Below are 21433 nucleotides of genomic sequence, written 5' to 3' on the forward strand. Positions count from 1 at the left end.
TGTCATACAAATTTCACTCCCTCGTGTGCTTCAATCGCAGACACCAGCGCTCCTGGTTAACACAGCTCTGATGGCGTAATAAGACGTGTTTCAGGCACTCAGTGTCGCCGGGACCTCATTTCATTTAATGATGTGAGATGTTCTGCAAAAACAATACAGAAACATAACAAAAGATATCTAAAAGTGGGCACAGGCTTTATTATCAGTGTCTGGTTTTTTTCATGCCCATCCATTTCTAACTTTTTTTTCTAAATTGGTCAAATGGAAAGCAGTGAAAAGCGAGGAAAAAAAATTAAGCAGAGCCGAAAAGTGCGACTTGGATTTAATATTTTATAATTGCCAAGGGACATTCTAAGATCAATGAATTTTTGCCCGGGACGCACATCAGAAAGAGATGTACTTCAGTCTTTTTAGGGAACATTGGTCTATTTAATTCCAGTGTCTGATGCATGTGAAATATGCCTTCCATGGCCTCCTTCTTCTTCCCCAGGCACTGCTGCAGGCAGACATTACCACTTTTAATGGGCCGCCATGAGAAGAGGCAAGTCAGCCAATAACCCATCCTCACTAATGGATCGCCTTGTTTGTTCTCTTTCACCAGTTTCTGAAGCTAATTTTAGATGTTCTGTTTTCCCTTTAAAAGACAAAATAGAGGACACTGTATCACAACAACATTTTAACAACAACTATGAAATAAATGGTCCTTAGAATGAAGGACAGAAAGGGAGCTGTAATAGATGTGATCTTCATTTGCATGGAGCATCTCTGTCATCTAAAGTAGCTGGTGGTTGGTCCAGATTATGAAGGGTAGCTCAGGCGTAACTGGAAGCCAAAACAGGCCCTCTCCCAGTGGGGGACTAAGAGAAAAAGGCACTTCTGGGGCCTGTAGTAAAAAGCTCAGATTGTTGAATAATGGCGGTAGTTAACAGCAGTAGCTTTTAGGGGTGGGAACGATCAACTCTTTGATTGGTACATCACTGGTTGCGGATCCAGTCAACAATATATTCACTCTTGATTTCAGCTCAACCGCAAAAGCCAGCCAGACTTATTGGAACAAATTGAAAGCTTAAAATATAGCCAGGGACACATCCCTTCTGGGCAGACCAAGTACAAGGAAACGTACTTACAATTAGTAGTTCTTTCAACCGTATTTTCTTTTTTACAATTATATTCTCGTGAAGCACTTTGTGACTTTGCTTTTGGAAAGGTGCAGAACTAACTACTCTTTCCCACTTGCCAATACCTTTTACTGATGTGAGTACATAATAACAATGCAGTATTTCAACCATAAAAAAATTTATTACCATAAAATTACAAAAACTTTGAAGACCACACCTGTTTTAGCTTAACCAGTGGGCCAGCCTCAAAACTGCTGTTTGTAGTTTCAACTAGTAAAATCTACATCAATCCACTATGTGGCCAATCTGATGAGAGACACTGGGCAGACAGTGCTGGTCCAATATCCATCAAATATCTGCGGTGAAGCTGAAGACCACACTGTTTTTGCAACACTCTTTTTCACAAAGTCCTGCACCTTCGATGACACAGTTGGTACGATGTAACACTGGCTGGGACTCTCATACCTGTTCTCCAGCTAGCAAATAAGGCTCCAAAATCCCATATTATTAATAATCAACAAAGACTGGACCTCTAGAGCAACTGTATTGGGTTCTGTTATTTTTATTGGGTTGTCTCTGGACATTTTCTCTCACTTGACCAGTGTTCACTGCAAAGTTGTTGTTGTCTACTGCAACGAGCAAAGTCCTTGAACTCTGCATTGAGTTTAGATGTTTCATCAAAGTTCTTGTTTTTCACAGCTCTTTTTTAACAGCTTAGCAGAGACTGTTTGATTGCTTAACTTAACACTTTCTCTCCTCCACCTGCCGGTTCAACCAAAGTGAGGTTAACTTAATGTTCTCGTGAAATGGTATCGAGCGCATTCGATGAGAGAAGTTAAACGAGTACAAGTACATGAGCACAACTTTAGACCTGATACTGGTATCACGACCAGTATGTCCCTATTTTCAATTTACATTCCTGTAATACAGTTAAGTTGTTATCTGTTTCCAGGTTATTTTGAATGGTTATTTCTTTTTGATTAGAACATAAAATAAAACAGTCAAGGTATTTTTCTATCACCCATGGTTGTCTGAAATATTCTCTACGATTTCTAAATAGGGGACCGTTGCAGTTCATTCTTTCGTTTATCAGTGGCGGGTTGCATCACTTAAACAACATGTCATCGTGTTCAATATTATTCAAAAATGATGGGTTAATTTGTAAAGATATTCCAACACTTATTATGAAACACAACAATAACTATTAGAAATATATACGTGTATGTTACACACACAAAACAACATTTTGACAGACATACAGAAAAATGGAAAATGCACGCTGCTAGAAAACAGCTATAAAGCAGTGAATGTAAAGACGGTGCTAAATTATTTAGCGCTGAGTTTTAAACAGTGAGGCGTTGCTTACAGGATGCATGATGTACACCTCAACACTGAAAAAGCCTGAATCAGATTCTGGAAAACTGAAACTACTCTCTACGTTGGCAGTTTTGCCACCTAGCTGCAGTGTTTTGCCTACTCCATACATATCACCCCCTCTGCTCCTCTCCCGTTGGCATTCTTCCGCCCCCCTACAAGCATCTAAAGAAAGATCTTTTCCAGGTTTTTTTTTCCTACTTTCTTCAGGATCAAACCTTGACAGCTGACAATGAAACGGACATCAAACTTATAGTCAAAAGAAAACAAACTTTAACACATGGCGACAATAATACAATAATAACACCTCCTTGTAATGCCAGTGCCGTGCTGCACAAAGCAATCAGGGTTAAATCTAACAGCATCACAGGAGGTCCTATAAATAACGACAGACATTCACACAAAGGCACAGGAGTTTCTTAAGTGAGCCATAACAGAAAGAAGTCTGCGGTCTCTCCAGGGCTCCCACATGTAAGTTTCAGGGGCTCTGTGTTGACAACTTCATTAGCAGCTCTAAAATTCTCGAGTCTTTCGACAACATTATCACATGTTAAGAAACTGGAGGCCCAGAGTTTCCATCTCCTCCAGGATGGAGGAAACACAGAATGGCAAAGCAGTGACTGAGGCGTTTTCTCTGCCTATCCCTAAGAGTGGTGAAGGCGTAGGACGAGGAGAGTGGGTTTGCACAGTGCGGTATAGCACAACATGGGGCCCACGATGTTAGGCTGTCCCCATGTCCCTGGCCAGCAGGCTAGCTAGAGAGCCCGCCATTATTGGTCCGCCTCCATAGCAGCGAGGCGGAGTGGGGAGAAAAAAAAAAATGCCACAAATTTCATTCTTCAGAAATTTAATTATATCAAGATTAACAAGGGAGGTAATTAATTTCTTCAAGATGGGTATCTTTTAAGTGCCCAAGGCTCAACTTTGTTGTCAAAACTGTATATTTAACCATTATTTCAGGGCAAAGTTTTAAAGGCAGAAATGAGGCGGATCACTACTTTGCCATGAATATGGATATATAAGAGCTTCTTATCTAAATACGGAGATTATAGTGTTAACACCACTGTGTGCGTTTATGTACATGTGTAAATGTAAGGTCTATTTAGGAATCATTAAAAGAAGAAGCATCACAAATAGTCTGCATTAGCTTGAAATGAATTGTTAAATGCATATTCATTAGGCAGGATTCAGTAAACTGATGATCGTTTAGGGATTCAACTTAACTCTTGACTTCTTGTAACTCGACTGGTTGACGACAGGTGGAATATGTGGACCACGAGAAGTTATTAAACCAGACGTTCAACATCACAAACACAACCGCAATCATTTGTGGTTATTTTCAGGAGGGAGTTGTGAGAGTGTTGTGATACTCTCATATGAGTCAAACTGAATTTGCATCAAATCCTCTTTAAGATCAGGGTGTTTAAATTATAATACAGACCCCAAAAGTGGCCCCAGACTGTTTTTATATGATCATTTCCTATTTAACGACCTACATAAAAAGGTTACCAAATGTTCACAAAAGCAGAAGAGTCTTTCATAAAGAATTGGACAAACATCAGTCAAATATCAGACAAATGTGCATGTTAATCATAGATAGATAGTTAGTTAGTAGTTTGTTATATCACTTTGGTCCGAACTGAAATTTCTTAACAACTATTCAATGGACTGACATTCATAGTCCCCGGAGGATTAATCATAGAGCTTTGTTCATGTTTCCCTCTACTGCCACCCACTTCTAGTTAAATATCTTGACAGCTGATTATTGCAATAGTGCATAAATATTTGGTACTGATGTCCAAGGAGGAATCTGAATTACTTTCCTTTAGCACAGCAGGCCAAAGTTTGTATTATTTTTAATTATTTTAGTGTACAACAATTAGACGATGATAAAAAAAATATATATCCTGCTTAATCTACTTTAATAATTTCGAGGCAATTTTTTTTTTGCCTCAAATTATGTGGTATACCAGGCAAGATTAGTCTGTGTATAAACTATGACATTTTTTATGAAAAAAAATGAATCTGCAAGTAAGGTCAATTTAATTTTAGCATTTCTCTAATATTTTTTCAAGCAATTTAAAGTTTTATTCAGTCACATTTTGTATATTTCTGAGATGATGCTGATAATCTCCACAACTATGATAATAATATTATAATGTCAAGCGCAATCATCAATCTGAGTTCTGGTTTAAAGCACAGACTGATTGACAGAAAAACAGATATGAGTAAAATCAATCCTTTAATGTGCTATTACAAAATCGATGAATTCAACAAATTACCATTGAGAAATACAGCTCCAATCAAGAAATGTAAAGCCACTTCACTAATGATTAAAACCAGACCAGGACAATATGACAATTACTTACATGCAGTGAACAGACACACTGCGAACACAAAGTACCATCAAACAGCAAACTTAGCAAACTACTCATTCCACAAGTAGGCATGATGGGAAGTGAGGTCCGTGGCTACGATGTAATATCACGTAGAATGTATTATGCGATGGTCATAACATAAACCCGTGGTATCGTGTATTCATCCATGATTCTGGGTTCAGTAATGTTGTGGTTGTCCTTAAAGGTAACATTCCAAGTGGGGAAAAACTACGAGGAAAACATTCTCCCACTTCACTGTTATATTGGAAACGAGAAAATGAAACAATGTAGATCGATCTATGACATATGTTTCATGTTTTGTACAAAGTATTCCATTATGTAGGGGGAAAAAGTTTTCCACACAACTGAAGCAAACAAAAAAATGTATTTATCTTTCCATGCTAATGCTATAGCTCCATTTCCAATGCTTTAACCCATGGTACAGAGTGCAAAGCCGAGTGGTGGGTACCACATTGCTGTGCGTCATGTAGGAAGGGAAAGTTGGCAAAGTGCACTGTGTTAAAGCTCTAAGAACGTGTGGCATTCGGCCAACGAACCCCTGAAACCATTCCTGAGACTCAACTCTGTCTCCTTTTGTGTCCTCACTGGAAATACAGAATAGCCCTGAGACATTAAGTCGGACCAACATTACAATCTTCTTGACATTATAAAAACCAATAGCAGCCTGTCTGTGCCCTCTTTAATCATATGTATGTGGTGTGTAGAGACGGGGAACCCACAAAGGAATCCTTCTGCTTCATTACATCCTGATGTAAGTCAAGCTAAAGTCATTGCGTTCTACTTCAGTTCCCACCCTGAATTAGTTTAGAGGTGAAATAAATAAATAAATGCAACAGCTAATCGGAGGTTAATGTCAATGCACTCAGTGGATTTAACACAAGCCTCCATATGGTTAAGAGCAAAAGTGGAGCTCCGAATGTTTAAGAAAATAAAAGAAAAAGGTTCAGTTAGCTGTCTTTTCCATTAAAATCCGTCACAGTGTGTGTGGTTTGGACATGAAGAGGAGTGAGAGGAGGGTAAGACGAGCAGGGAGGTTGCACAAAACAGGAGGAAGCTGAAGTAAGTGTGTTTGCTCATTACTGCCACTAGTCCTTCCACACCAGCAAAGCAGGCATGACTTTTTAACCAAACACTAACCTCAGAAGACTCTGGGGAGAGAAGGGGAAAAAGATGAGGAGGAGGAGGAGGGGGAGGAGGAGGAGGAGCGAGTGTTTTCCTTCATGCAGTCCCTCATACTGGCGTTCAGCTGGCCTGTCTCCTTCTTAACCAAACAGCCTGGTTGGTCCGAGTCCTCTGAGTGCTTACACCCCCCTCCAGCTCCGGAACCCTCATACTCTCTGAGCTTCCTGTTTGTCTGGTTGAAGACCTGGCCATTTTACTCCCAGGCGGCACATTGGGAGGGACACAGGAGGAGGAGGAGGAGTAGGCGAAGGAGAACAGCACAAAAGAGAAGGACAGAGGGGAGGTTGGCGGGGAGAAGGCAAAGGGAGAGACACTGAACACTCCCGAGTTGGGATTGATTTACTTCATTAACCGAGATTACAAGTTTAACTTACAAACCAGAGGTCAAAATTTCTCATTAACAAGGGGACCGTGGAGAACCTCGGGGCTTGGAGACCACTCTTATTACTGACTACACATTTCAATCTGTCTTTGATGTTTCATGTCTGCCTTTCTACCCCCTCTTTCCCCCTCCTATTTTTTGGCAGCGAGGTTGATTTTAATTGTAGCTATAGAACAGAGCATAGTTTGCCTGTAAGCCAGCCTCCACATCTGTAGTGAGTGCAGCTTTAGTGATATTGGGTGCAGTCCATAGCTCGGGGCTAATTTTAATGGTCCCCCCCTCCCTCCCTCCTCCCTCCTTCATTGGAGACTCAGATTGTTTTCCACGTGATTCCTGTTAATTTAGCTGGAGGAAAGGGCATCAGTTTTCCTTGTGCTTTTTCCCCCCTCTCTCCCCATGCCTCTCACTCTATTGCCTCACTCCTTCTTTCTGATCTACAGCCTCAAAGAAAGAAGGTGAAATGAATTCAAATGGAAAAATAGACTGTGCTCACTATTAAACCGCTCGCCTACCTTTGTCCCTTGCGTTGCGCCTGGTCGAGACAGATAGGAGAAAGCCAGGGTGGCTGCACAAACTGGGGCAATTTAGCTGCTATTGTCGCTTTTACGTCAACAAACAAAGCTCTTCCTTTGATGTGATAAATGGCCTAAGTGCCTGGATGATAACTCTGAGCTCGTAAATGTGTCAAGGATGTTTCAAAGCTCTGAGCGTGTTTAACACTGCAGGACATTGTGCACCGAGGCACATTTTACACGGCGGAGCCTTCAATGCTAACCTTAGATGTACAGAAAGAGTCTTTATCTCGTCGCTCATAAGCTAAGCACAAACAGAAGCCTTACATCTCAGACAAGATTCACCAAACAAGAGAAGAGGTGATCAAAAAAATAGAAAAATCAATGGAGGAGGAAATTAAACAGTAAAGTGTTCAAATCATGTTAAATGTGTGAAAGGACCAAAAGTAAATGGTGTGATGGAATAATCATTATGAATGAAGCTCTATTTGACAGTCTGTCTGCCATCCGTGATTCACTGAGCTAAAATCCATCTTCATCTCCTCTACATACAACGTACAGATGTTGGTACAGCTGGAGAGGAGCACAGGACTAAACATACAGTCTACCTGCAGTATGCTTCATGTACTGTTGAGCTGCAGCACCAGATGCTAATAGCTGGGCTTCAAAATACATTCAAAGAATTCAGAATCAGCCTGCGGTGTTTGATGTTGTGTACATTTTCTATAGAGGTGATTTGAGGAATTAAGATATTATTTTCCAGTAACGTCACACTTTTTTAATTAGGCATTATAGTAATACACATCTTCAAGCTAACATCTCAAAGGCAAAGGTCATCTGTGCTGTGTTCTCATTTCCATCCACCTTCAACTGCCCTTTGTCCTTGCACGTCATCCCTCCACCCCTTTCATGGTCGCTCACCCTCGACTTTTGTGCCGGACTTAAAAAGCCTGTGTGTGCTGATTGCTGTGTTAGGCCTGTATGGATCGGAACAATTGAGCCGCAGGCAGAGTTGCGGGTGTGTGTTGCCTGTGCGGCCCCTGCCTGTGCAGTGACCCACCGCTGGGGCCACAGCAGGCCCTCTTCGAGCGAGCCAGCCAGCAGCCCCAGCCATTGGCTCCTTGGAACTAATCCACCCCGAGGAGCCCTGTAAGACCCCCTTTGTTCCCTCCTGCAGACTAGATCAGGCTGGAGACAGATACTCCAGTCTTGACTGGCTATCAGTTTCGCAGCCCGTGGCGATGCACATCCAGGCACGGGCCCAAGTCCAGCCGAGCCACCATCGAATTAAAGGTGGGTGAACGGGGGGTCGGGTCGGGGAGCATGGAGGGAAATTGTGTCACCTGAATTCCGTCACAGTCCGAACAAGGCGGAAAGGTGGTCTGACGAGGGAAAGAAGCAGGAAGGAAGGAGTATTGAAGAGGAGGATTTCAACAGGAGCTCTGCCTCTCAGTGAACAGAACAGGATCTCAACAAGGCTATTATCTGGCTCCTAATTTGAGCTCTGGCACAGCACTGAAGGGCTGCCTTTGTCTGGGATTAATGCGGAAAGCTCAGGATGCGATGTCAGAGGGAAATAATCAGCGTGGGCCCTTCATAACGTTGGCTGCTTGTGCTCCTGGCCAGGGCCCCCCGGCTCATTTCTGTGGAGATGAAATCTATGACAAGCCCCTCAGTGAAGCTAAGAGCAGGCAACAGTCCAGTAACACCCACAGGCCTCCAGGCATCCTGTGACCCCCTTAGAAAAGTCACATTCACTTTGCTCTGGAGAAGGGAAAGAGAACGCCGCGGGCGCTTCCAGCCCATGTGAAATGAAGAAATGTGAGGAGGTGAAAACGAAGTGAAAATAAGTTAAGATTCCTCCTCCGCCCCCTCTGCAATCACTCCAGAGGAGTAGCACACTGTGACTTCACTTCATTATGCCTTCTAATTAAACATATACAGGACATTAAAAAATAGAGAAAAAAGACAACAACTCCACCATCATATATATTCATGTTTATGTTGTGTAACTGCATTTGGAGAAGCAGTTTGAGAAAGCAGCTTTTTTTTTCTGAATGCAGCAGAAGGTCGCGGGCTAATACCCATCAGGGTAAAACATTCTGAAAGAGGTTGGCACTGCACTCAAGGACCAGAAGTAATGCTTTTATTTTGTTATTTATGCTTTTTTGCTGGGTGCATTACTATGCTGCTCTGCAACACACTGCTGCTAAGCGAAGGATGTGAAGATGCATCTCGATAAGCAGGTTATTAAAATGACCAATTGACATTCAAAATTCAGCCTTATTTTAGATTCATCATATTTACAGATGAATATGTGGAATTTAAATGTTTCCCTCCTGCTGCCTAAAGGAAAATGTGACTTGGTACAGCGACTGTGCATGACTTCATGTATAACCCTGTGCTGGAGAAATGTGATACTAAAGTGGCTTCTTATGGAACATCTATCTGGAAACATGTCTTGGTAAAAAAAAAAAAAAAACACTCCGGATTAATTAAAAACAGACGAGGATAGTCACATGGAAGTAAGTCACCGTGCCCTCTGTAACTTACACAGATATTTCCTAAAATCTATGTTGTGTTTTCTAACTTAAATTGTTGAGAGTAAGCCATTAGACACATCTAAACTTGGCTAATGCTTAAAGGTTTAAGTATCAAGGGGCTAAGTAAAGGGAGACCGACAAATAGCCATGTCCACAAACAAAACCTGCTCCCTGGTGCTTTCAAAAAGGTATTAGCTCATGACTCTTAGCAGTCATTTACATTTGATCATCTTCATTCACTCATTAGATAAACAAAAAGGAAACAAATGTTTAGAGGGCTGCAGAGTGTGTCTCCAGCTCAACACCAAACAACCTTCGCTGTGCAAACAACCAGCTCAGTTCTGCGGGAGTAAAGGTGCTGAACTTAATCTGTGGCCACTCAGCAAAAATATATATATGAGCACAGATGTAATAAAAGTGACCACTGCTACCTAATGTGAGACGCCTCAGCAGCTCCGACGTACCACAGAACAAACGTCTGTAAGACCTCAGAAGGTGCTTTGTGATATCTTGCACCAAGAACTTAGCCGCAATTAAGTCCTAGAAGTTGTAGCAGCTGACTTGTTCTTCTTTTGTCCATCTGTGGACCGCTGCTGACTGAGAACGCCCCACATGCCTTACTGTTTCTAAGTCGTGTGGCCCTCATCAAAGTCGCTCAGGTCTTTACACCTGCCCATTGCTCCTGTGTCCAAGTCGGTGACAGCAAGAACTGACTGTTCACCAGACACTGACATGTTCCGTTGTGACAAGATAGTCAGCGATATTCTCTTTGTTCATAACGTTTAGGTTCATTTGTGTACATATCAACTGAAATGAAGCCAGTGCATCTCCTTCGTCTCACCTGAGATATGATAGAACAGTGTAATGTAGGATGATGGCCAACCTTTGACTGGCCCATGTGGATACCACACACCACCCACAGTGGTGTCTCTTTATAGTTTATCAGGGTGCTTGTTGCATCAATCGCTCTAAAACCATGTCTGCTTCTCATTTTAATGATTTGTTATTTGTATACTGATTTGTGCCTTTGTGTTTGTATTGTTCATGTTGATGTTCTCAAATGTTCTCATAAAATAAGTCTACTTGAATGCTCATAATCGATTGGTAACCTATAATTAAATGGGAAATATATATAACAACAACCAATAAACCATTATTTCTCTATTTATCACTGTTATTGGAGTGCAGAAAGAAACTGTTTTCCAAAGTGGTTGGGTTCAAGCTCTCTTGTTAAATTAGCCAGGCTGGCTGCACTGAGGCAGGATGCCTGTAACAAGATGCACTATTTACCACTGATATACAGTATAAGCTCATTACAGTAGCTATTAGGTTGAGAGTTCCAACCATATGATAAATTATCAATGGCCCCTTTTATGCAGCCAGCAGTTAGATCTAAGTGCATAATCAATAACTACAAAGCCACAGCCTACTGTAGATTATTAATTGTCCTCAAACAAACATACTTGTGTTAACAATGTCCGAAGACTCATACAATGACCAAGTCAAGTTCACCACAAACCTTTACCTACAGACACACGACAAGTTTGAAGCATTCAGTTAAAAGTTAAGATGTCAGATGAAGTGATAATGAGTTAGATATCATTATCACAAATTATTCCTGCCCTGCTTTTTCTCTAATCTATCACAAATAGTAGAATAAAATCTGTAAAATAAATAAAATGTTTCACCTTGAAAGTTCTCTGTGTTTTACTGGAAAGATTTCTTCCAAAGTAAGATTTGGACCTTGTTTTGTCAGGAGCATTGTTTTTGGACAAAACAAATCTGACAATAAATAAAGATTCAGTCACGGTCTTACCTCGGTCCCTGATGGTGTGGCCCCTGGTGAATCCACTTTACGTTTTTTTCGGGGGCCGATGGCGGCTAGTGCTGTAAGGTTGGCATCTCTCTGCCTCATCTGGGCCAGTTCCTGTTGTTGCATCTGGTGAAGAAAGAACACAGAGATCATAAAGTAAACCTCTGCACTATACATGGTACTGTATCGCCACAGTATCATATGCATCTGTTTGGGTTGGGAAGTATCTCACGAACAAGACATCAATATGCACGAATGGCCTCCTTAACAACCAATTCTACAACATACATGTAATCAAAAGTGATTTTTGATATTTACAATCCTCCATTATAAATAACCATTTATGATACCTACCTGCTTGAAGTAAACGTTTTACTTGGTAGCACTGACGGTGCTCTCTCTGAGTGTCTCAACCAAATAAAGGTCAAAAAAGTGGCCCCTGTTTCACATTTTTTAATAGCATTTGCAAGCAAAACTGTCACACACAGTGTGACAGGGTGAGGATGCGAGAACAATACAACAAATGCAGGACCAAATGTAAGAATTAAAATTAGGAAGGCTGATTTCCCTTTTCATCTGTCCATCTGCGGTTTGTAAGCACAATACTCTCCTGAGCTGAACAAAATGGAAGACTGCTGTCAGCCATTAACAGAGCTCCTCTCAAAGATTGTGTGTGTGTGTGTGTGTGTGTGTGTGTGTGTATGCGTGTGTGTAGTCACATGGTACTGTTGTGATTTTTGCAGTTTGTGATGTATGAGCAGGGGATGGGTGAGGAGGGGGGCACTGCCCAAGGTAATGTCATGTCTAGCCGCAGGGTTGAGGGGGAATCCAGCGTCGCTGGGAGCTGCCCTTTCTATTGGGCGGAGGTGTGAGGGCCTGGGGCCATGGCACAGAGGGTGTCAGCACTCTCTCCAACATGTACACACAGTGTGTACACACACACACACACACACACACACACACACACACACACACACACACACACGCACACGCACATACACACACACACACACACGTGCCTATCAATCTTGGCCACTGCAAAGGGAATGCCTACCCACCAGCTTGCCTGCGTGCCTGCCCGCTGGGGGAGAGAGGCCCGGGTTGAAGCGAACAGGGACAATCAATGTGTGCCTTGATGTCTTTCATGTTCTTTTATGTTATCTCCCAGCATGTGTTCGCTGGGCGCTGGTGTTTGTGTGAGGCATGTATGTTGTCTGATCAGGGGAAAATTTCATGTTACTTTCAGATGTCGCTCTGTAAAAGGTTGTTTTGGTGTACAAAGTCTGATCTAAAATGTGCATGCAGTTGCCTCTGATTTTTTTTTTTCCCGAAAGCCCCGCTGGCTAGGCATGCCCTTTAGGGTGTTGCCACTTCACATTTAGCACGGCGGAACTGTTGAAAGATTCAAACACGCTGACAACACAAAGTAGGGGAAATAATAGCAGTGGTATCAACCAGCTGAATACATAAAACCCTTTTTTCAGTGGATGGTGGTGAAAATACAGATGCTGCAGTTAAAACAAATAAAAGCAATAATATGGACATGTTTGGGAATTGAATTCATCAGTGTTGAGTTGGGCTCTTACTGCTATGCAAATCTATACAGAGGTTATAATGGAGTCACAAACTGGGAAGCGTGGCTGGACGTGGAAACGATTATTGCCCCTGTCCACATGGAAAAAGTAGCATTATGTTATCAATGCTAACCGTATTAGGCTTTGCCACAAACAACACACAAATCTCTCCGGGCCTGACCTTAAAGAATCCTGCTGCAAAGTGAGCCAAGGCAGAGCGACAGAGCAAGAGAGGGAGAGAGAGAGAGAGAGAGAGAGAGAGAGAGAGAGAGAGGGGTCTGCTATCTCACTGATGGCACCAGGATGCCGGCATCTCTGGCTGGCAGTTGGCACCAGGCATGGGCTCCCAGCGCCCACAGCAACTGCCTGCATTTTCAGATTTATGACTGTATGATAAATGAAGACTTCATTTTACCATCTGCAACCCTGCAGTCTGCGTTTCCCGTCAGTGAAGTGGCCGCCATGACACTGGGAGACTGATTTCTGATTTCAATCTGGTGCCACTACGCCGGGCCTACCTTCCCTTGACAACTGCCAACTGATACAAACCAGAGTTGGGCCAGGCTATCATAGATCTGCTTTTTCTTACGTGTTTTTTGTTGTTGTTGTCCTGACTACCATTTAATTTTGACATTTAGATTATTTATGTCCATCTAGGCACATGCACAAAAAGTAACACTCGGAAGCCATCAGTCTCTGTTTGTACGTTGTAATATGCTACTGCTCTTCATCTTTACTTCTGCTGTTCTTATTCCACAGAACTTCTAATGATTTTACAGATTGGTACATTAAATATATTTTCAGGTCAGTATCCCTCCAAATTGGGTGACCAGATTACAACAAACCAAATGTGAGGTAAGGAGAGTATGTTTGTGCGGGACAATGTGGGACATGTACCAGTGTTGAGAGGTGGTCTAAAATTTGTGATGTCTATCCAACTTTGAAAATAAAAACACATGATAGACGGTGTAGATTACAGGTTAGATCTTTAGCATGTGAATAACTCCACAAATATATTTTATTTGAATGCAACTTTCTGAACTCCAAAACTAAATAATTCAGTAAGCATAAAAGGAAGCTGAAGGTTTACAGTAACTGGTCTTATGTGTTGCTAGCTTAGTACCACAGTCTGCTGACCTGCATGGTTGGGAGTGTAATACTTCTGTTTCCTTATTTATCTGTAAATCATTTTTGGACTTAAGTGGGAATGTAGCTGCGTTTTGAAAAGTGGAGCCAATTAAAATGTGGGACATTGTCTCAATATGTAGCACAAGGGATAAAAGTGCCGTGCAGTCCTACATAAAGCGTGTAGCCCGGTCACCCTACGCCAAAGCCTGTAATACAACATCCGTCCACTAGATGATACTGCATTAGTGTCATGTTTTGCCTCGCCTAGGTGTAAAAAGATAAGGCATGTATGACCATCAAAGGGGGAAAGAGCAAAGACTTATGAAGTCGCTATAGAGAAGAGATTGGGGGAGGTTGAATGGGACAAACACAGCACTTACACATGGGAAACTATGTAAGTAGTTCCTTATATAATGTAACGTATTTAACCTGTGTAACATTTAAGTAACTGGTGCTTAAACCAAACCAAATTGCGCCCAAATTGTGACCATCTCACATTAAATCCAAACCATGATCTGTTCCTAAACTTAGCCACGTGATTATTGTTGCCTAAACTGAACACACCTTCCCCTTCATGCTATGAGGCAAAACGTGACACCGATACGGTATTCTCAAGCTGACTGATGCTTTGGCGTAATACCAAATTGTTATTTTGCAGTGACTTCCCACTAGAGCATCTTTTTTGGATCTTGTGGAGACAAAAAATGGAAAGCAACACTGTGACATCCAAGTGCAACAATCTCCATGTACCTTCTGGAGTACTGTGTCAGCAATGTTCGGCAATAGGTAGAACAATTGCCAAAGGTCACTACTGAGATTCTTCGCAGACTGGAGAAACAAGCAGCTGACAGGATGCATACATTTGCCAGGTCCGATCAATGGTGCCGAATAAATATGTGCTGTTCCAAAGTCGCTTAAATACCAGTTCTTCCAGTAAGCCTGTCTGCCCTTTGGAAGCAGGGAACTGGGACTTGTAAAGTCAAATTATCAGCAAAGGTCAGGAGATGTAGAACATTTTTGAGATACCCCACAGAATCAATATACAGCTTTGTTAGATAAAGGTTTTAGTTTGTGTGCATACAGCACAATGTTAGGTGACAATTGTATGGTGAGTGCGCCAACATTGTGAAAAGTGCAAGGAAATACAAATGTGTACATTGCCATGAAAATGTTTGATGCTGCTGCACAAAGCTCTCTTACAAATGTCGAGCATCCTGCTAAGTGTATATCAGTTAACACTTTGATGACATCCTCTCATGTTTTGTGCCAGTAAAAACATTGGATATTGGGTATTATGAAATTACCCTCCACCCAATTTCAATATTTTTTCTAGCCATGAGTCTGAATTAAATAGGTTTGATAAACTTGAAAAATTCAGGCCCTGGATTTGAAATTACATGTATTCATTAGATTACTCGTGTCAAGGAGTTATGTCCAGAAAGATTCCTCCAAAATCATATTTAAAGAGGACTGAATACTCTAGTTTGAAGGATGTTGATATTTGTCAGCAGCGTAAATGGCTAGTTTAATACACACAAGCTGAATCAGCTAAAAAGCTGAAAGTAAAAAAAATAAAAAAAGTTTCCTCCTTTGTTTTTACAAATGTTAATTATGTTCACTGAATTCAGATTTCAAAATACATGAATTTCTCAAAATGAAGTTTTGACTAAATCACAACTGATTTATGTATCAATAATTATAACAGACAGCTGCATATTAGGATGCCTTGCAGGGAGAAACCAGCAGTCTGTGCATGTTTTAGATTTCGTAAGTTTTATAGTTGTGTATATTATTACACAAAAATTTGAACTAGAAAATAGGAAAGCACGCTTGAATTGGTCTGAGTGTGTGCAACAGAAAATAATTGGATCGGTTTGGCTGTCTTTCTACTGTTTTTTTAGTCACCTGTTTCCCACATCTTGATTTATTTACAAGTCTAACTTCAAGCTCTGTACCCTTAATAGATCTGTAAAAGTGCCTGTCAAGACCTAAATAAGAAATAACAGGGCTTTTTCCCATCACAGAAGAAAGAGCTGTATGTTCCCTTATGATGCAAAAATGTCCAAAATACAGCAAGAACCTTCGAGCGGTCTGATACGCTCGGAGTGAGGAGGAGGATGAGCTGTAGGAGCCATGATGGCCAACCTGCCGTTCTCCATCTCTGCTGTTTTTAACAAAGGCTTTTTCTCTCCGCCCCCCTGCTCCTGGCCTGAGGGGCTGCTCGCGGCCCTCCAGACGCTTACAGACAGATGTCCTTGGTAGAGCAGAACACGCTCTGCTTGACGTCACGAGCAGCTATGGGGCTGTGAAGGAAGCTAAAGGGCTGTCTGCCCTGCAAAGACCGCAGAATATAAGCCAGACCACAGGTTTTGAGTTGGCCTGTCTCATAACCTCCCCCTTGAAATCTCTGGTCCAACAGGACACAGCAGGGGGCTGCAGAGTATATAGACATACCATATGCTACGTTCGGTGAATGCTTTTAATTCACCCTTGGTAGAGTGCATATATTTTAAACAAGAGTGGGTGACTCCAGCAGGAATCAAATATCTTATCCACTACTGCGCTGTTGCTAAGGGGCCGAGCTACAGGATATGATGGAAAATGTGTTTGAGTGTCGAGGAGGAAGTAGGATCGAAATTAATAATTGACAATCTAAATTATTTTAGGAACATTGTACTAATGCTGGGTATGGTTCAGCATATCACACAAAAGTGTGTAAAACATCTGTTAGTCCACTAGAGGACACCGTGACAGTGTCACATTGTGCCTCGCTGATGTGTGAAAAGTACACACACATACATGTAAGACTTTAGGGTCGAAGCAGGAGATCATGTAATCAGTGCTCGGACGCATCAAACTAAGGACTTTCACCTAGAAGACAGGTGTTTGAGTCTAAAATAATAATAAAAAAAATATACGTAATATAAGTAAATTACTTAAATAACGTAACTTATTAAATTTACGTAAAATTGGTTATGTAACATTATTTATTTTAACCCAAACCATGATCTTATCATAATCCAACCTTGTGCTTTTTGGTGGCTAAACCTAAGGCACCTTACTTTTCACACCAAGGCGAGGCAAAACATGATACTCAATCGGCATTGTGTCCTCCTCCCTCTTCACTGTGCAGAACTTTGTTTTATGCCTAAATCCCTGCAAAATGTATAACAAGCCCATCAGCTGTGTCAGCTTTCTATTTTGTGCTAATTATAAATTATTGCATGCTAACACCTTAAATTAGTATGGCGAATATGGTAGACATTAAACTTGCTAAACATCAGTAAGCAATTATTATTATTGAGAGCCTGTTACATGCTGATATTAACACCGTCTACACGCAGGTTTACAGAGGCACTAACCTAATAATAATGTATCTTTATTCGTTATTCAATGACTTCGAACTTGAAACGAAATACAAAAATTATTTGTGCATATTGATATGTTTTTTTTTGTTATAACCTGCCTAACATCGATTAATCTGAAAATGTTCTTAGTTTGCTGTATCAAGAATGAAGATCAAATATGTGTACACAAATGTTTCATAAAGCTGACACCATGAGGAATTGGTTAAACAATGTTTTTTTTTTTAAATGATCAGTTCATATGAATTAATAAAAAATAAAAACATTCTTATATAAATACATTCAGGTGCTCAGTGCGTGTTCCTTTGTGCAAGTTTCCCACTACCTAACATGAGTGTGTGTTGACATTTTATGTATGTGTTTTATGTACGTCTGTAATCCATGCCTCTCATTCACCTGACACCCACATGGCCGACATTACATGAACATCTGTGAGCTGCATCTTAAGGCCTTCCTTCATGTGAAGTGCCTGGCAGTTAGTTTGCTGCAGGGAGAAGGGCCATTTGCAGTAACCAATCAGGTTTCACTTCTCCATCTGCACTACAAAGAGACGAGTTGAGCCCCGACCTGCTAATGCAGAGAAGACTGTGTATTAAAACTGGATAGAGGCACGTATGGCTTCATCATCAGAACTCAATAATTACATATAGTCCAGAATTTGTATATGAAAATATACAGCATGTATATTTGCATGAGTTGAGCCCTTATAGGTGTAAAGTTACACTATGTTGTAATATACTCAACATATGCATAGATTTGGTACAGTATGTTGTTTTCATGGCATGTTTACCAGTATAGCTTAACACTTAGCATGTGCAGCACTTAAAACTATTTGTTTGTGTTGTTGCACTGATATCAATCATCCTGACAATAAATCATTTGAGGTTGAAAATGTGCAATAAAGAGATGAAAAATGCTTTAAAATTCTGTTTCGTCGTCTCATTTAAACACAAATCTCCTTGAATATTCTGGTGAATCTGTTTATGATTATAGTATTTTACCTATGGAGATGAATTCAAACTACATGCATGAGCTAATAGTCTTGGCACAGCCTGCTTTTCCTCTGAAGCTGAGTATGTCAGAAGGGCTTCCAGGGCCAAAGACCAATTATTTAAAGCCCTCAGTGGTCCCTGGAGCTAAGGTCATTATGTGAGTGTCACTATCATGACCCTGCGGTTCTTCATCATCTGCAATTTATTTGCAGGGAATCTGTATAAAGGGACAGCGCAAAATATGTGGATAAATTGAATGTGTGTTAGAGACTTGATGCCTTTACTTCAGAGTATTATTTCTATAAATAATAACATTTGCTCGACACATTTTGCCAAGGAACTGTGTTGAATGAGGGAGCCAGAAATCAGTGTTAAGCAGATTCTGATGGTGTTACACCGGAGCGACGGGGGGAGAGTGGTGATCATTAAAAATACTGCTTATCTAAGGGAAAATTTCCTGCTTTAAATGTTCTCTCGCTTTGTCTCTTTCTATGCTGCCGTGCTTCGTCTAGCAGTCTTCTCTCTCCCTGTCGCTCTCCTCTTTTTTTTAACATTTAGATTCGCCTCTCGTCACCTTCTATTGATCACGCCTAATTTGCATCCAGGAAAAGACGAGAACTCAGATATTCACACTCCGAGAGAGGACGATCTCAATGATTTATTCATTTCCAAATAAAAAAAAAAGGAGTGAAAGGAAGGTAGATGAGAAGGGGAATCTTCATAGGCAGCAGGCGACTAGCGGGCTCTGAGGCTGGGCTCTTCTTCCCCACACCGCCCCCAGGCACATGGTGTGCAAGTCCTCCTAATTAACAAGGTGAATCATGCTGCCGCTCTCTAATTAGCCAACATGACAATCTAATGGAAACATGCAGGCCGAGCTGGCACACTTAGCATCACCTCACAAAGACCCCCGCTACTGTCCTTCTCAAAAGAATTCCACAAAAATGACACCTACGATTTGAAATGCAGAAGAAGAGAAGAGGTGGGGCACAGCGGTTCAGGGAAGTGTATTTTTGGGAGAGGTCAGAAGGGAGAAGTTAGCTGATGAGGGTGTTTTTTTTTCTTCTTCTTCCTCCTCTCCTATCCTCTGTGTGTGGTGTTTGTTGCCTAATTGAAACATGTCCTGCCTCCCTCTCACTTATATCCCAGGCACAGGAGGCTGGCACCTCGCCACCAGCGTAGCTCAGCATGCCCAATTCCCCTGTCGCTTGAGTCCCAAGGAGTGCTCCAGCGCACAAAGAGAAAAGTGAACCTACAGGCTTGTACAGCAAGTAGACGAGTCGCTATCTCCCTCTGAGGCAAAAAAAAAAAAAAAAAAATCTCCTTTTTTTTGTTGTTTTCCTTCTCATTACAGCACTTTGTAATATTCGAAAACACACAGGAACACCAAAGGTACTTTTAAAGCCTGGTTCTATTTTTTTTCTTGTAATATGTCTTGGGGTGAAGAAAAAAAACTTAAGTTGAAACTACAGACAACAAAGCAACAAATAAAAAATAGGGTTACAGTGTACTATTTAGTAGCCTGCATATCTCGAGGACCTACAAAACAGACCTTTCTTATGTGATAATTAAATTAAGCACATCAACCCCTTTTATGATCTTTCTGAAACATGATTGAAATCCAGTAGAAATTAGATTAAGTGAAAGGACAGTAAACTAATCCATAACCTAAATTGTAAAAAAAATAGAGAAGCAGGTTTATAAACAGATGATCTTTCTACTCGACTAGAACGTGAATGTTCTTCTCGTCGCGATCGTGCGAGTTGACCACAATTGCAGCTGCTCTGGTGAAATGAATGTAGTGTGTATCTGTGAGGCCAGAAGACAAGAATATAACAACTATGAATTGGGACACACAGAACAGCAGGAATTCTCTTTGAAAGTCGGCACAGAGAGGGAGAGAACGTGGAGGAGGGTAGCAGGCTTCTGCCCCGGGGCCTTCCTCACGGGGGGAGAGCGCCTCTTTGAGCAGAACAGTTTGTAGAGGGCCAGAGGATGAGAGCCTATGAACTCGCAGATATAACTGGCCTGATAAAAACTAAGGGGCTGTTACATTGTCCTCTGACACACAGGAGTCTCTCCTCTCTGGGGAAGTGTGAGGCTCCGGCTGATGGGGCTTACAGTGTGGGTGGATTCCAGTCTCTCCGTGACCTGGTCACTTGTGGAGGATCTCAGCCCGATCAAGACACGTATGTGCGCAACAAGGCCCAGTGGATGCTCTGCTGAACAAAGACTTAGGATGCACAACATTAATATTAACAATTCTCTATTGTGTGGAGGTAAATATGCTCATCTAAAAAAAAAAAAAAAAAAAAAAAAAAGAGGTTTTCATTGTATTCCACTAATATAAGTCTAATCGGATTCATAGATTCTAACATACATGTTTGTACAGCAAAGAAGGACGTACAACTGCAGGCTTTTAATTGGAGCCGTGCAAGGTTCAAAGTTGAGCTAGGGCAGAGTTAATTTGGTAGGAGTTCAAGACATTTCAAGCAATGCTGCTGCGTCAAATGGGCGAAAAAAATCTCTCAGTGCCTGAAGAAGAAAAAATATTTGAGGAAAATTATTCTAACAAAAACCTTTGAGATTCCCATTGGAGAGCACTCGGTTTCACACAAGTCTTCTGGAATCACTCTGAGCTAGAAGTGGAGTGTTGCTGTGAGGGCATGGTAATGTGGAAGAATGGGAAGAGGAGAGGAGAGGAGAGGAGAGGAGAGGAGAGGAGAGGAGAGGAGAGGAGACCATGCGCTCTCTCATGGTCCCTCCCACACCATCTAAAAGTCAGTCAGTGATTGGGCTGTCAGCAGGAGACAGACTGTGTTAACCATTTTTTAACCTTTATTTATCGGGGGAAGCTTGACTAAGCTCCGCGCTGCTTTCCAGCAGTGTGTTCACACCACAGAAACAAGACGAACGGAATATGAATCAAGAGCTGAACATGTGCAAGCATGTTCAGCTCTAGCACTTAGTCATTTCCTGCGGTGTTACTTTGCCTATGTGCATCTGTAGTCCTTCGACAGTCCATCCGAAGTGATCTCAATCTTTCTTTAA

General features: G+C 41.5%; 1 protein-coding gene across 3 annotated transcripts in view; it reads right to left on the reverse strand.

Annotated features, from left to right (window-relative positions):
• Nucleotides 1–21433, reverse strand: part of LOC138616233 (transcription initiation factor TFIID subunit 4-like) — a 93020-nt gene that overhangs the window by 14576 nt on the left and 57011 nt on the right. For all 3 annotated transcript variants that reach the window (XM_069690394.1, XM_069690393.1, XM_069690392.1), the window contains one exon: nucleotides 11327–11449. In XM_069690394.1, coding sequence (XP_069546495.1) covers nucleotides 11327–11449 — 123 coding nt within the window. The remainder of the gene's footprint in view (nucleotides 1–11326; nucleotides 11450–21433) is intronic.

This window comes from Brachyistius frenatus, unplaced genomic scaffold (genome assembly GCF_029030835.1).
Source record: "Brachyistius frenatus isolate BFR_SWC_R1_liver_20210118 unplaced genomic scaffold, ASM2903083v1 Contig_9, whole genome shotgun sequence".
NCBI lineage: Eukaryota > Metazoa > Chordata > Actinopteri > Embiotocidae > Brachyistius > Brachyistius frenatus.